This window comes from Amphiura filiformis, chromosome 3, assembly GCF_039555335.1.
Source record: "Amphiura filiformis chromosome 3, Afil_fr2py, whole genome shotgun sequence".
Lineage (NCBI taxonomy): Eukaryota > Metazoa > Echinodermata > Ophiuroidea > Amphilepidida > Amphiuridae > Amphiura > Amphiura filiformis.
Genome location: NC_092630.1, coordinates 14,826,231 through 14,842,426, shown reverse-complemented (window position 1 = coordinate 14,842,426; position 16,196 = coordinate 14,826,231). Strand labels below are relative to the sequence as shown.

The window sequence follows — 16,196 nt, the reverse complement described above, 5'->3', positions numbered from 1 at the left end:
TAGCTACATCTCTGCTGAGCAAGATTCTGCTAGCTCTCTGATTGTCACAGAAGAGGACAACCATGGACCAGCACAGACACCGCCAGTAGTGTCAATTTCTTCCAGGACATCTGGTCTTGCAAAGACCCAGGATAACCACGGACCAGCACAGACACAGCCTGTTGTGTCAATTTTTTCCAGGACATCTGGTCTTGCAAAGGTACAGGACAACCACGGACCAGCACAGACACCGCCAGTTGCATCAATTTCTTCCAGGAGATCTGGTCTTGCAAAGGTACACAAATACCTGCAAGATAATGGTCCAACAACAATCTTGCAGCTCTTCCGAGATGTACAAAAATGCACAAATTCAGAGGAGATGAAGTGCCTTGGGTTAACTGCTATTGAATTGTTGGCTACTTTACAAACATGCTCTCAATACACTTTTCTCATTTGGGAATCTATGATTGTGGATATCTGTAAAGAAAGAAAAATGATCTCAGCTGATGCCATCAAATTCCTGGAAAGAATGCAACCTTGTAGTTTAAGTGAGATGTCATTGTGGTTAGACCAGCAATCTCCTCGTAAAAACTACGGAATTGATGTAACAATAGAAACATTGCAAGCAATGCCAAATATCTTCAGGTTTAGTGACAAAGGAATTACACTTCAGCCAGGAATCATATCAGCTGGCAACCCTACCACTGCATCTGAGAGCTGCACTGAGCCAGAATTACACTACGCATCAGCACAAACTAGTGAAGCATCAAAAACCTTCCTTGACCATGCACTCACAAAGGAGGATGCTTTACGACTGCAGCAGTATGTAGATGTGAATGGTCCTAGTACTTTGTCTCAGTTGTTATCTGTTGTGTATCAAGATCACAATGCAGAAAATGTACTGGATGATGAAGAGTTACTAAAACTCCTGAGAACCCATTTGGACAAATTTACAATTCTCCCTTCAGGTCTTATAGGACCAAATGATGACAGACTGAAAGGAGCAAACACAATAGTGAAGTTCTTACAAGAACATGCAGACCATTCCAGTGTCAGTGATATAAATGAGTGGTTTCATCAACATGCTAGCAAGGAAGAGAAGAAGGCTCTATATGGCAGTGGTACTAAAAAATCTAAGACACAGGAGAGAAAGTTGAAGAGAAAGTTGAAGAGCTTACCACACTTATTTGTAGTTGAAGACGACATGGTGTCACTTCATCCTTCTTTGGTATCAGAACAAACACCCATGTCACCACTGTCTACAGGTGAAATATTAGAATCCAAACAAATTTCAGCTGTGCAGATAACTCAGAAAACAACAAACATAAAGGGAAGCAGACATGAAACGAGAATGAAGCTTGGTGAAAGTGATCTTGAAGCATTGCAGATCTATGTCAATCAGAATGGACCAACCACTCTCTCACAGCTACACAGCTTGCTACATGAGCAATGTGAAGGCAGAAATATGATGTCAATAGAAGACCTGAGATGCGACTTGATGAAGTACAATACAAGGTTTGCATTCCTTCCATCAGGTATTGTTTGTCCCAATGAAGTGAAGACCAGCGTTGCACATAAAGTAGCCAATTATGTGGAAAATACAGGACTAAACAGTATTGAGAGTGTACGTCAGTGGTATCATAAGGTCGGGAGTAATAAGACAGAGAGAGTTGTGTTTGCTCCATTCAAAGAAGCATTCACAACAAATCTCAAATTATTCCCACACATATTTATAGTTACAGAGAATTCAGTGGCAGTTTGTCCTGAATTTGTCCATGTAGAAACACCTCCATCTCTATCCTGTGCTGAATCATCCACTCCTTCATCTCTGCCGTGTGCTGAATCATCCAAAGAAAATGCATCAGTATCAGTGATGCCAGATGCAAGTCATATGACAACTGAACAATATCAAACAACAAGTGATGGAAACACAATGACAGAATCAAACTCGAGTGAGCAAGAAGTAGTATCTTCAAATATGAGTGACACAGTGACATCAGATTCAACAGTGAAGGAACAATCTCAGCAAAACCCACGTATCACTAAGGAACTCCAGAATGACACCAATGACAGGAAGGTAGAAGCACTCACAGGTATCAAAATCTACAATGATATAGGGTATATCAGAGGAAAGCTTGTTCAACCACTCATGGTGTATGTTTATAAATATGGACCTACCAGCTTAACAAAGTTGCTGAGTATATTTCATGAAAATGTAGGATCAGAGCATATTATCACAGAAGAGGAACTTGAAAGAAATCTGCGATCAGAATTGCATGGAAACCATTTCAGTATCAATTGGAGGTCAGGACTTGTAGGGCCTAATGAAGCTAAACAGAGGGCTATTCAGAAAGTTGTTCACTTCTTAGGAACAGTAGACAATGTCTGTGCTATTAAGGATGTGTGGGATTGGTTTGATACAAATGCTAATAGCAAAGACAAACAGCATCTTGGGAAATCCAAGACTTGTTTCCAAAAACAGCTCAAGACTTTGCCACATATCTTTGAAGTCGCCCAGGGCCATGTGTATCTGCAACCACTCCAACCAGAGCATGGTTTTGCTAATAAACCAACACCAAATCCTCAAGACAACCAAGGCTACCAAATGCATTATTCCCAAGACTCTGATAATACAGACAACATTGACAGTATGTTTCAGGCAAATAATGCTGAACAAAATTTTGGCTTAGATTATAATAGCAAGACACCCATTACCAGTTCAACCTGCAACCCATACACATCATCTTCATCTGCATCAGACTATAAAACTTCATCCGACCTAATTGTGCAAACTGCTGCAGATGGCTCATCAAGCATGTACACAGGATCCACAGAAAATGTCTCATTATCCATGATGTCAGATAAAAGTGAAATGATCACTGGACAATATCGGCCAACACCAATCAGTGATGGGGACACAATGACAGAATCAGACTTAGTGCTTTCAACTTTTTCAGATGAGCAAGAAACGGCGTCTTCAGTATCTTCAGATGTTAGTGATGTAGTGACTTCAGAGTCAGCACAGTCAACATTGAAGGAAGAATATCAGGAAAATCCACACACCACAAAGGAACTCCAGAACAATGACAGCAAAGGAAAAAAGCCAAGATGGAAAGGAATAATTAACAAGGAAAGAATTGCCAATGTAGCAGGTCATCTCAGACCGATGTACATGAATCCGCTTCGGCGTTTTGTTGATGCCAATGGCCCAATTTCTCTGAGGGAAGTACAGAAACAGTTGCAGATAATATCAGGTAGAGAATATGTTGCATATTTGTCCTTAGACGAAATTCAAGAAATGTTATCAATTGGTACTGGAAGGAGCTCACTTCTACTGCTACCATCTGGTCTAGTCACTTCCATTGCACAGCTAGTAGCATCATTCCTAGAAAGGGAAGGACCAAGTGACATTACACATATCTGTGCTACATTTGAAGCATGTAATTCTGAGATTAAACAATCAGCAATCTTGAACAGTATGAGACGCTTGTCAGACATCTTCAAAATTGAACAAAATGGTCGCTGCAGTCTACAGGCAAATTATGTGTTAAGCAGGAAGAAAACAGCAGTTGAATTGGTTCCAGAAAAATGTGGTAAATTGGGGGAGAGTGTTACAATGAGCACTGAAGTGTGCAATGAGGACAGCTCAGGATGCTGTGATTCAATGCTCACTACTACAATTGACCCTTGTATGCCACAACAACCTGATCCAGCCAGCAGGTTTGATAAACTACCCAAACTACCCATAGGTGAAGAGCTCTACAACAAATCTGGATATCTTAAAAAGAAACTTGTTGAACCACTGATGGCATACGTAGATAAAAATGGTCTTACATGTACTAGCTTAACAAAATTGCTAAGTCTGTTTCATGAAAAGGTAGGATCAGAGCGTACCATCACAGAAGAGGACCTTGAACGAAATCTGCGATCAAAATCATACAAGAAGCATTTCAGCATCAATAGCAGATCAGGACTTGTAGGGCGTAATGAAGCTAGACAGCAAGCTATTCAGAAAGTTGTTCACTTCTTAGGAACAGTAGACAATGTCTGTGCTATTAAGGATGTGTGGGATTGGTTTGATAAAAATGCTAATAGCAAAGAGAAACAGGATCTAGGGGGATCAGTGCGTACTCTTAAAAAGCAGCTGAAGGCTTTGCCACATATCTTCAGAGTCACCAGTAGCCAAGTGTATCTCCAACCAGAGTATAGTTTTACTAATAAATCAACACCCAGTCCTTGTGATAATGTCACCAGAGCCACATCAGTAACACCAAGCTGTCAAGATTTGACAGCTGCTGATAGAGACAAAGATTACAGTATGTTTCAGGCAAATGACTTTCAACAAAATTTCACCAGTGATTATAGCAGAGCAATGAAATCGATTAACAGCTCAACCTCCAACACATACACATCATCTTCTGCATCAGTCTCTATAACATCACATACACAGTCTTTTGCAGACAATTGGCTACCCACTGAAGTAGTTGCTATGGGAGCTGGAAACCATTGGGGTGGTGAAGATGAAGACAATAGATACGATTATGCAGGAGAAGAAGGTCTAACACACAGCCAGGAGGCAAGTATAATAGCAAGTTTGAAACAGTAACTTGTAAAGTTGTTGCTATTTTGGATTCATAAGAGTTATAATTCATATTCATGTTCAGATTTCCTCCACTGCATAGTATGTTTTTGTTGTTTTGTTTGCTGAGTTTCATTATTTTCTGTAAGGGTGTGCAATATCACGCTGGGCGATAATATCGCGAGAAAATATTAATTATCGCATCTTTCTCACTGCTTCATCGATGACCCCATGATGAACTATAGACTCAACAACTCCCAAATGAAAGCTGAATAAAGTTGCCAATGTGGCAATAATATTGTAGTCAGATTTTTCCTTTGATAAATATTGATAGCGTAATCGGCAATATGTCTGACACATCCATACAATTTAAGTGACTGGGGGAATGAGAAGGAAAAGTAGATATTACATAATTGAAATGTTGTGGTTATGTACAGCATTATTTTCAGCTTATACTACAATTTGTTTGAGTCTTAAAATTTATCGCGATACAATCAATATCACATTAAATTTTGGAAATGGAAAACCCTGGAGATACCCATCATGCACCCTTATAGTTTGCTGACTCTGTTGTTTATTTTGTTCATGCAACATGCATCATTGATTTGATATATAAATATTTGAATTGCATTTTGACATGAATTCCTTCTAATGCTTCTTCATCTATGCGTGCTGTACCTCAATGCATTGAGTATTATCGCACAGGTTATATGTGCACAGTTAACTATGTACTAATCATGATCATGGAACCTAGTATTGAGTGCAGATATCAGAATTGGGGATTGCCCCCTTCTCTTATTGAATAGCTCTGACACTTTTCAAATATCTCTGACACTTTTGGTATAGTGATGGGTCAAATTTCTTGGAAAATTGGTAGCTATTGGAAAATTGCTAGCTTTGGTATCGCTAATGAATCTCTATGGGTCCACTTTCAAACTCTATGCCACCTCCCTATTCACTTACCCCTGGATCGTTCATTGTCTCTCTCCCTCTGTATCTGCACATGCTTTCTCTGCCCCGGCCATATGAAAGCCAAGCTTTGATATAAACTCCTCAAAAAAAGTTTGGAAACTTACCAAAACGGCTTTATATCAGAAAAATTTGAAATCTATTTCCATATTATTTCATATCAATACAAGCATTGTTCTTTCCTGTCAAGAATGACACCAAATTTGTGACCATAACTTATTTCATGGTTGAGTAACTGTCTTGGAAAGACAAGGAGGTCTCAAACAAAATGTGCCAAATCTGTCATTTTCTGCGCCATTTGCATCAGTAAACATGAATAAGGAATACCGCACTGTTTTATTAAAAACGGTTTCAAAGTACTGCCAGTCTCACGTACCGGTGTTCTGCAGCTGTTGTTTTTCTTGGCTGGCCACTTCTGGGTCTGTCTATGACATCTCCGGTCTGACGAAACTTGACTTTTAGCTTGGAGATCATACTGCAGGAAAATCCAAAGGTTGCCGTGATTCTGAGGTATGCCAGCCTCAAGCTGATAGCGCGAGCCTTATCCAGGTCTGGTAATCGAACCATGTTTGATTAGAACTTTATTGCAAATGACCACTATGAAGAAGTGACCAGCAAGAAAGGTTGACTTTCGTTGATATGTTTGAATCCACATGTAGTAGAACTGCTAATCCCATCCTAGCACTGTCATTCAACATGATGTACTGCAAACCCCTTTTCATTCATTCTTTTATTCATGCATTAAACCACTCGTTCATTCATTCAGAGCAATAAGATGAGCGCAGATAATGGTCAGTTTCGCACATTTTCTTTGAGACCTCTGTCTTTCAAAGAAAGTTACTCAGCCGTGGAATAAGTTATCGTCAGAAATGAGGTATCATTGTTGACATAAAAGAACAATGTTTTCGCTGGTATAAAACAATATGGAGATAGATTTCAAAATTTTCTGATATACAACTGTTTTTGAAAGTTTCCAAACTTTTTTTGAGGAGTTTATATTTCATTAACTATTTATAATACACTAAGCCAAAAAAGAAACTTATAATAGTTCACAAGGTTATATCTTAAAATCCTGTCCATCAAAATTAACCAAAATTACACACAGGATTGCCTCAATACTCTACTCTAAACACATGTTAGTAACCAATCAGTTGGCCAACTGACACAACCGCAAAATGCACTGATATGGAACAACTTCCTAGACCACATTCGCAGCCCTATTGGCATCCAGCAAAAGAAATCTGTGAGAATGGCATCATAAGATACGACCTTGTGAAAAATTATAAGTTTCTTTTTTGGCTTAGTGTAGATCACAATCAGTACCACAGTATACCAAAGTTATAAATTCATTATGTTTACTCTAGACTCTCATTTCATATGCCAACAAGACACAAAGGTGTACATCCATATCAAAAGGATGCACTTGTTGGCTACTACATGTGTCTCTGTTTACATAATAGCTAGAAATAAATACCAGACTCATCTCAAGTGGAGGTCATGACTTCAAATCATCCCCAAGTCACAAGGTTTAGGAATGTTTTACATATTATATTAGGGCCATTTTGTTATCAACAGCTTCATCCTTCCACTTAATAAAAAAAAAAAAAAAGGTTAAGATTTTATAACATTGGAAACCTGTGGCTACTTAATGTTTGTGTGCTAACAAAAAAATTCTTGCTGATTTTTTTTTTGCTTTTAAGCAAAATACCATCAAATTTGTCTTTTTGTTCTGTTAACAGAACAAAATTAAAACACAGTGGCCTATGGAGCCGATGTAATAAATACAAATATTCATGTATAACTCGCAAACACAAAATAAGGAAATTTGGAAATAAGCTTTTTTTTTGTTGATAAAAAGAGGGTGCTAGAATCACAAAATACTCCTGTATCTTTATCAATGTCAGGAATTACATTTTTTTGTTTCATCATGCAGATTTGTAAACATTGTATACAATATTAAAGCAACCAACTTGGAATCAGTTTAATATGTTTAGAACCTGAATGATCAAGTTCCCCACAAGCCACAAAAGTAGTTTGTCTTAAATCAAACATGTGTTGCACATTCATACAATTGTGCATGTTTATTCATTTTTAAAAATTTCCCTGTTTTTAATTTTTAATTTTTTATTAATTTCATTTATGAAGACACTGGTATTCAGCAATATCATCAAAAATGTCTACAAATCTGTATCGGAAGCATATCATGTACATTATCATGAAAGTTCATCTGTGTTGGTAATCACATAAATGAAGAATTGAACTTTTGTTCACAACACATAAAGTTGCTCACCTGAAATTTTCGGTTGTTAAGACTACAACCTTCTTCAGCAGACTGATCCAGTTCGTTGATCGATTTGACGACTCTTGACTTGTGACGTCAGAACTGGACCGTAGACTCTTGCTAAGTTATAGCGCCCCCCTCCTTATTCAAAGAAGGTTGGTTGGCCTGGATGTGAATGGCCTCTTTCTTATCATGTACATGTATGAAATCGCCTTCCCATGTTGGATAGATATCCTTTATGGTTGAAATACTTGATTTAAAGACCAAGTTAGACCAAAATACACTTTTTTTTTACATTCACATTTCCAACCTAGCTCATTTGAAACTAATTTTCTTTTGCCTCATGATCAAAGAAATCATTTTGTATTGTTATATTTTATTTCAATCACACAGGTACCAACTCCAGTTCTCAATCCATGGGGCATTACACAACAACTCAGGGATCAGTTTGAATACCGAAACAAACATGACATGGATAAACTGTTGGCAGTACTTGGTGAAGATATCACTCGTAATCTGACCAAACTTGACCAGAACGCCGGAATCGATTGCGGGTTAGCACTGTTAGGAGAAGTTGTACTGGATTGTGGACGATGTGCTCAAGCTAGGTGGGTACAACAAACTCAGAGATTTTCTGCTGAAATGGTTATCTTACCAAAAAATCAAGCAATCATTAAGCAATCAATAAGGCTTTTATTCCTTATTTTTACCATTAGAGTATCAAATGCAAATTACAGTGTATTTTACTGCATATTTGTGTTCTAAAGATGCAAAACTAATAACAGTTTTCTCAATTTTTTTTTTCGTTGGACTTAAAAAAATTGGTGTGGAAAATCAAATTTGATGCTTTTCTCAAAAACTGCTAATTATTGCAGAAATATGCCATGCTAGTTTGATTCCTTGCATCATTTCTTTTCTGAAAATGTATACATTTATGTACTTATGCCTGCCCCCTTAACACTTCCTAAAATCCTGTTGTATAAGAGCTGCAATTCAGTTGTTTTTACCTAGGATGCAACTCTGTGCAGTTAGTTATTGATTAAAATGAAATAATTTTCAAATAATTGGAATTATTTATCAACTTTTTATTGTTTTTTTAGATTCTACCAAAGGGCCTCACCAAATAGAAACCTGGATGTGGATGTGAGCAGTAGTGTGATTACACAGGAAAATATCCAGGCTATACTGGACAATGATTGGGTCAGTACACCAACAACTGATAAGAGAACTGGTATTGAGGATACACTACATAGATTAGGGTGAGTAGCCTAGAGGTGGCAGAAATAGGGTTGCATGCAGTGGCATGCCTGGAACTGTGCAAGGGGAGGGAATTTCAAATTTGTGCCGTGTGTGAAAATGTTCAATTTAAATGCTGAAATTGGCCCAAATTAGGATAAGTTATTGGGCTAAAACATGCCAAGAGTAATATACACATTACACATTTTGGTCAATTTGCCAGTATTTAGTCAGTATGTCACATTGTCACTGATTGCATATAACTACAATGTAATTAGTCAACTATACAATAGTCATACAATATATGTATCATATTAGTCACGACTAATTACGACTTCCAGCTATGACCTATCAGTGGCGTACCGTGGCCTCCCCCTTCCCCGGGGGGCTGAAGAAAATCCAATTTTGCCGCCCCTTCCTCAACAGCCCGCAAAGGTTGCCCCAATTTTTTTACGGTCGCTTGAAAAAGTGAAGAGCAAAAAAAAAAAAAAAAGGATTTATAGGCGCTCGCTATCCGCCCCAAAAGCAACACATTTTGATGTATAGTACAATTTTTTCACATTTTCCACCCTTTTTTCTTTACTAATTCTTTTTGCCGCCCTCTTTTTTGCCGCCTTCTTCTTTCCGCCGCCCTTCGATTTGGCCGCCTGCTTTGACCCGGGGCTGGCGCCTAAAGCCCCCCCAAAAAAATACGTGCATGCCTATGGCCACTATAGTTGACTCTATTGAGTCCCAAAAACCATTAATCACAATCACAAATATTTCTTGAATTGGACATACAGATAATTTTGTATGCAAGTAAGTGTTGTTGAAATTGGTAATTAAGTCTATTTGTGGGCAAAATTTATAACAAATCGTTTCATGTTTAAGTTGCAATAGCTATCCATTCTTTATTCTGTACTTTTATTTTGTTTATTTGTGCATTTTGGGCACAAATTAAGCTTTTATTGATAAATTGATCTTCTTATAGTCATCATAGTTGATGTGCTTAAACTTTTATCCATATTTTTGTCACAGTATTATTACAAATCGCAAGGGGCGTGCAATCGGACTTACCACTTCTGTTGGTCGTGCAGTACTCGGCTGTGTGGATCACATCAGTGACTTATTCCAAGATGGCCAGTCTGTCGTTATGTTGGGTAGACCTGGTATTGGCATGACAACTGTATTGAGAGAAATTGCCAGAGTTCTGAGTGATACCAAGAAAAGAAGAGTCATCATCATCGATACTTACAACCAGGTAAAGTATGATACTTTTAAAAAATTTGCTGATAAAACATAAAAATGGAACCAAACATTTAAAGGAGCCCTGTATATAAATTGAATAGTGTTGTATTCTAAAACATTTGTCATAAAGTTAACAAAATTTCAATGTAAAAAATAATGTGTAATGAGTGGAGGCATAATTTTTTTTGTTAGGGTTATAGGATTAAGGTTAGGGTTAGCGAGCCTTATTCTATATTCAGACTAGAGAACCTTATTTATTATTTGGACAAGCGAACCCTTGGACTAGAGAACCTAATATGCGGACTAACAAACCTTTTTCAGAATTCGGACTAGTGAATGGTAAATTACATGTTCGGACTAGCAAAGCTTCGGACTAAGGAGCCTTCGGAGTAGGGAACCTTAGGACCAGAGAGTTGTCACTGACCAAACATAGCGTTGTGGACATCTCAAAAGCAATTGGTATCACTTAAAAGGGTGATTCTCATTGTGAAAAACAATATTGCAAGATGGCGAATTCCTGAATCTCTAGTTTTTTGTATAAAAGTTTAATTTTTTTGGTTTTTGATGCTTTGAGCAGGCCTTGAAATTCATATTTTCAAGGGCACTCATTTCATTGCCAGTGAGCAAAGGGTATGACATTCAGCAATCACCATTATGATGCTTTGACACGAGGGGCATGGAGGCTGTGGCCTCTGTGATTTTGGGGGTCCTGGTCGTGAAAGAAGTGTACAAAGAGGAACTGAAAAATCTAGAAAGAGAATCAAATATATTTTGTAACACCACTGGAAATGTGTAAAATTAAAGCATGTTTTTATTATCTGTTTAGATTGGTGGTGATTCTGATACACCTCATCCTGCTATTGGAAGTGCCAGGAGGCTACAGGTATGTGTAATATAGGGATTCAATTATGTTTTTGTACCATTGTTCAACACCTGTTATAACGAGGGTGGACAACACCAGGGTGCGCCAGCTTTCTTGGTCGGGGGGGCAGATTAAAACATCAGGGCACAGCCGAAAAAAAATTGCAGTTGCAGACTGTACATATCTTCGAGCTTTAAAAAAAGGCTATATTTGGATGATTGTATTTTACACTTTTTTCGCCCATGATCGGGATGAAAATGGCTTTATTGTGACAATGTGCACGTACAGTGTGCAAAAACATTGTATTTTACACTACATTGTATTTTGATCAGGGTGAATTTTAGTGGAAAAGTGGCTCCTTGTCCCTTTTCTTTACCTCTGCCCTCCAGATTTTCTTTCATTTTTTGTCAGAGGTTCACTTTTTTCTTTCATTTTTTGTCAGGGGCAGTCAGTCTGCCCCCCCTACTGGCTACGCTTACTGAACAACAGTGAAACATGATTGAATCCCTTTCAACAATAAGATATTGAATGGTATAAACATCAACCAGTGAACTAGATTTTATTGATATCCCGGTATAGGCTTAGAGCTAATTTGACATAACATTTTTTATCATAAGTCCTAGATCTGCAGCCAAAGATTTGGATATTTTGTTTTGATTATATTTTAAAGCTTTGAGTAGTGATGAAAAATTATCAGATTCTCCAATTTTCACACATCAAGAGTGACATGTTGTTGCAACTTTCATCAGTTGTATTTTATGTTAAATTATGATTGCACCTTGTCGTGATTACTAATATTAACATTCTAAGTATTTAACCAACCCACAAAATCTGGAAATGTGCTTTTAAAGTAAGAGGCTTCAAGAAGTAGGTGTTCAGATAACAAAATTCCTTATGTTCTTCTTGAGATAAGAAGCATATTTAAATAATGCTAAAATCATACGTTTTTCCTTAATATCTGCACAAGGATAGAAACCTCAACAATTGGTGTCTGCCTACTCTGTCGAATATGAGGGGTTGAATATGAAATATTTGGTTGGTATGGGTTAGCGAACCTTATTTCATATTTGACATAGTTAATGTTCCATATATCTGCGCAAGTGATTGGTGCCCGCCTGCTATGTCGAATATACATGGCTTGAATATGAAATAAGGTTGGGTTAGGTTTAGGGGTAGGGGTAGCAAACCTTATTTCATATTTGACATAGTTAACCCTTGAAATTGCAAACCTTAGGGGGGCAATGTTAATTATCAATCTCATCTTCAATTTGTACACAGGTTGCTTCTCGTGCAGATCAGTACCAGACTATGATGGAAGCAGTGCAGAACCATACTCCACAGACAATTATCATAGATGAAATAGCAACAGCACCTGAGGCTCAGGCAGTTAGAAAGTTGGTGCAGCGTGGTGTGCAGGTCATAACAACAGCTCATTCATGTAACTTTGTGGACTTCTATCGGAACCCAGAGTTCAAGCATGTTACTGGTATGGTCCAAGATGCTGCCGGAGGAGTGGAGCTTGGAGATGGCAGCAAGAAAACTGCATCAGCATTTCAGGTTGGTAGAATAGTGTACTCCAGATTCCAGGAAAAAAAATGGGATTAAAAAATATTATCCTGTTTTGAAACACAACTAAATCCTAATCCTTTATTCTAACTTGTAATACAAGGCACATTTTAATATTTGAAATATTTTTCGAAATAAGAGCCAAAAAATGCATTTTTAGGATGTTTTTTGTATGTGCATGCATGACAGTCAAGCATAAGGACTTGTAATAAGACTAATTTCAGGTTATTCATTGTAATTTTTTGAAAACACATCTTTTATAACCAATTATCATCAGATATTTAATTTATGAGCCTGAGCCAACTCACAGCCTATAGTCCAAATTTTGATTGCATTTCAATTGCTTAGACTTGTGCAAGTCTTTGAATTTTGTGACTGCAATTGCAAGAAATCGTGCAGAATTGCTTGTTTTCGGCCCATTTCCCCTAAAATTGCCAAATTTGAATTGTATTGCCAGTTAACTAAATTAAAGGATTTTTTATAATCAAAAAAAAATTAGTGCTGTATTTTTCTGGAATCAGGAGTAGTAACACGCTGACCATTAATATTGCAACATCACCTGAGGTTTTCTGTTTCATATAATCGAGACCTGTCAATTCTAGTAAGATTCCAAAGGTCTTCCAGTACTAATTATGGGCTAGTCCAATGATTAAAAGGTGTTCAATTTGATGGTAACATACAAGACCTTTTAAGGTCTTGTAACATTAGTATGTTTAAAAAATGGCAGAAGTGTAGAAATATGATATGACACAGAAATTTGCAGGCTGCACCAAGAACAGTTTTCAAGGGGACATGCATTTCATGCTGTTGATTCAAGTGGTGTGGGCCATGGGGGCTGTGTACTGTGCAGGCACACTTCAACCTTGAACTGTCCAGCCTACCAATATAGGCTTTTAGAAATGAATCATTAGATGTAATAAGATTTGAGCTCCTCATAAATGAACTCTCTCCACAAGGGTGTCGATGAGTTTCCAAATTTCTTTAAAAATTGAATGAAAAGTCTCAGAATTGTACATTTATATGATCACATTTGGAATCGGCATGAAAAAATTCATTAAAAAGAGCACAAAAAAGCCTAGCATTGGTTGGTTTTAAGATAAATGCAGAACATTAAGAAAGCTTTCAAATTTCTTTTTCATCCTACAGACGCTGATTGAACTTTGTGACAGAGACAGATGGATTGTACATAAAGACTTTGGGTTATCAGTGGATTTGTACCTTCAGGGTATGCGTCCCATAGTACAGGAAAGACAGCAAACATGGGATGACAAGAAAGGCTCCCATACAAGTCAGCATTGGATGGTGAAGTTGATAGAAGCACCACTACCATCACTGTAGTATAACTCCCTGGACACTACTGGTTATCTAACAGCATTTCTGATTGGTTGATAACTTGAAATGATCATTTCAATTGCCAATTATAACTAGGCTTTCAACTATTTATAGTCAGACTTGCATTTGCAGATGATCTTATTAATACCCTCCTTGATTGGTTCACAATTGGACACAATGTTCATTTTGGCCAATCGGCAGGGATGAAGTAGGTTCACATCATTCAGTAGATGTTAAGTGAGCATTTTTGTTCAGTGGATGTGGTTGCAGAGGTAAGTGCTAACTTTGATTAGTTCCTGGGTATTGTCTATGAGACCATAGACGACAGTGCATCACAACGTATGTCATGCACATGAACTCGCACCACTGTATCATGATGAAAATTTAAATCCAAGAAGAATAGTAATTAGTTCACAAAGCACAAAAAATACAGTATTGTAAATTTTGTTGTCATTGTCATTTACCCCATGCATGTTAGCAATTTTACCTTCTGAATGGCCACATGTCACACTGAAACCAAAATGTTTTGTTTGCCATTTTTGGAATCATGTCAAAATTGAATGATTGAAATATGTGATATGTTCAAGAAAAATGAGTTGGATGTCAGCAATATTGATTTTGAGATATAGCCAATATAAATAGTATTCAACTTTGTGTTTAACTTTTTCTTATTTCTCACAAACTATGAATTACTGAGAGGAAGTGTTCATCTAGAATTCTCTTGGAATTCAACTTCCTTTGAGCACTAAAATGGCCATATCTCTGGAACTGTAAGACTAATTATGACCGGGTTTTCAGCAAAACAAAGCTCTGAGAATTTCTCATGTTATGAAATTGAAAACTGAATTTTGATTCTGATCGCCATCGGACTCATTTAGCTAGATCGCATTACATGTGCATGTAATCAACAATGAAATTTGTAATAGAAATTGATAGAGGTAAGCCTATGCTTGAAGCAAGCAAATGTGATACAATTTGAAGCATTTTATTTAGTTTCATATAATCAGGGGTGTGAGAGTTCAGCTTTTAAGCTGATGTCAGCTTCTTTATTGCCAAAATTTATGCGTTGAGAAAAGTGGGGGGGATGAGGCTGTGGATCACGAAATGCCCCTTTAAGCCAAACAAATAGGCAAGACAAAAAAAAATCCAGTATATCATTCCAGCGCCTATATAGTTATCATCAATGCACATCTTAGTCCATCAATCATTAATAAGGTTGATTAATTCAATGTGTGTATATACACACCCAACTGATGATACCTGTACATTTTAGTCATACGCAAGGCCAAGTATCGATCATAAGAATTGAATCTTATGTTCTTATTTTATTAAAGGCCCTTTCAGTGATTTCACAGGAACATTAAAAAAATGGAAATTTGTCAGAGTTGCTTAGAAATAAAGAATAAGTCTACAGAATTTCATTAAACCACTTTTCCCCTGAATACATCGACAAATTAGTCAAAAAACAGAAGTTTTAGAAAGGTTTTCTACTTCAACTCTGAGAAAATCGAGATTTTCGTACAGTGCGCCACCAATCGACTGGAAAAACTTCCTAGTCCAGTGTTTCTAACACGGGGAAGTAGAGTCTAAATTGATTTAAAACAGACGCTTTTAAGCTACAATTTTGTAGTAGAAAACAAAATAAGCAATTAAAGATCACCGAGGCAAACTAACGGTCAATTCAAATATGAAAAACAGTTAAAATTGTGTATTTTGTTTAAAATAGTAGCTACTGATGTAATAAGTAGTAGAAACAATACATAGCAACGTGTTAGTGGATGGAGAGTGAGCTTCTTTCGATCTCGAGTCGGACTTTTTGTACTGTCAGTATCAAAAGTCCAGAATCATGCAAATGCTTTATTTTGTCTAAAATACACGGCTTTCGACCGAACCACTAGCAGGCTATGTTAGCACATCTATGCCAATTACAAAGGTACCAAAATCTGAATTTTGATGATTTTTACGATCGTCCGGATGAGCAAATCACTGAATGGGCCTTTAACAACTATGATTGTTACATCATACAGATACAATCATACATGTTTAAAGGAATGTATTGTGAAGATACAGGGTGTATCAAAGTAATTGGTACAAAGTAATGAAATGGCTGCTGCTTCCACATTCAACATTAGATCCTCTTGAAATGACCTTTTATATCACAAATC

At 37.2% G+C, this 16,196-nt stretch overlaps 1 protein-coding gene across 1 annotated transcript in view; it reads left to right on the top strand.

Annotated features, from left to right (window-relative positions):
• The window catches only part of LOC140148093 (uncharacterized), a 31,704-nt gene extending 15,920 nt beyond the window's left edge, over nt 1–15,784 (top strand). Inside the window, exons 6-11 of the mRNA XM_072169948.1 lie at nt 8,202–8,416; nt 8,909–9,067; nt 10,062–10,284; nt 11,098–11,154; nt 12,412–12,690; nt 13,846–15,784. Of these exons, the coding sequence (XP_072026049.1) occupies nt 8,202–8,416; nt 8,909–9,067; nt 10,062–10,284; nt 11,098–11,154; nt 12,412–12,690; nt 13,846–14,037 (1,125 nt within the window). The 3' untranslated portion in view covers nt 14,038–15,784. The remainder of the gene's footprint in view (nt 1–8,201; nt 8,417–8,908; nt 9,068–10,061; nt 10,285–11,097; nt 11,155–12,411; nt 12,691–13,845) is intronic.
• The last annotated feature ends 412 nt before the right edge of the window (nt 15,785–16,196 follow it).